The sequence below is a fragment of the Penaeus monodon genome, chromosome 25, assembly GCF_015228065.2.
Source record: "Penaeus monodon isolate SGIC_2016 chromosome 25, NSTDA_Pmon_1, whole genome shotgun sequence".
Taxonomy (NCBI): domain Eukaryota; kingdom Metazoa; phylum Arthropoda; class Malacostraca; order Decapoda; family Penaeidae; genus Penaeus; species Penaeus monodon.
The window spans coordinates 38,073,913-38,074,152 of NC_051410.1; the positions used below are offsets into that span (position 1 = coordinate 38,073,913).

At 53.3% G+C, this 240-nt stretch overlaps 1 protein-coding gene across 1 annotated transcript in view; it reads right to left on the bottom strand.

The window, feature by feature from the left end:
• Nucleotides 1-240, bottom strand: part of LOC119589223 — a gene marked incomplete in the record, with an annotated part of 32,073 nt that overhangs the window by 3,316 nt on the left and 28,517 nt on the right. Inside the window, 1 exon segment of the mRNA XM_037937828.1 lies at nt 37-199. Coding sequence (XP_037793756.1) covers nt 37-199 — 163 coding nt within the window.

Here is a 240-nt window from a genome sequence, read left to right on the forward strand (position 1 = left end):
AAGGTATGGTCGGGAACACATAAATTCGTTCCTCACCTGACATTCTTCCCCTGAGCTATTCTCTTGAGGACGCCAGGCAGGGGACCCACAAGGTGTTCGTAGACAAAGTCATCGCAGGCGTTCTCGTCGACCAACATCACGACGTCCAACTCAGGCGGCTGTGACATCGGCTCCTCATAGGATAGTTTCCCCTTCCTTGCTGCGGGTCGGGGGGAGGACTAACTTTATTATTTACTGGCG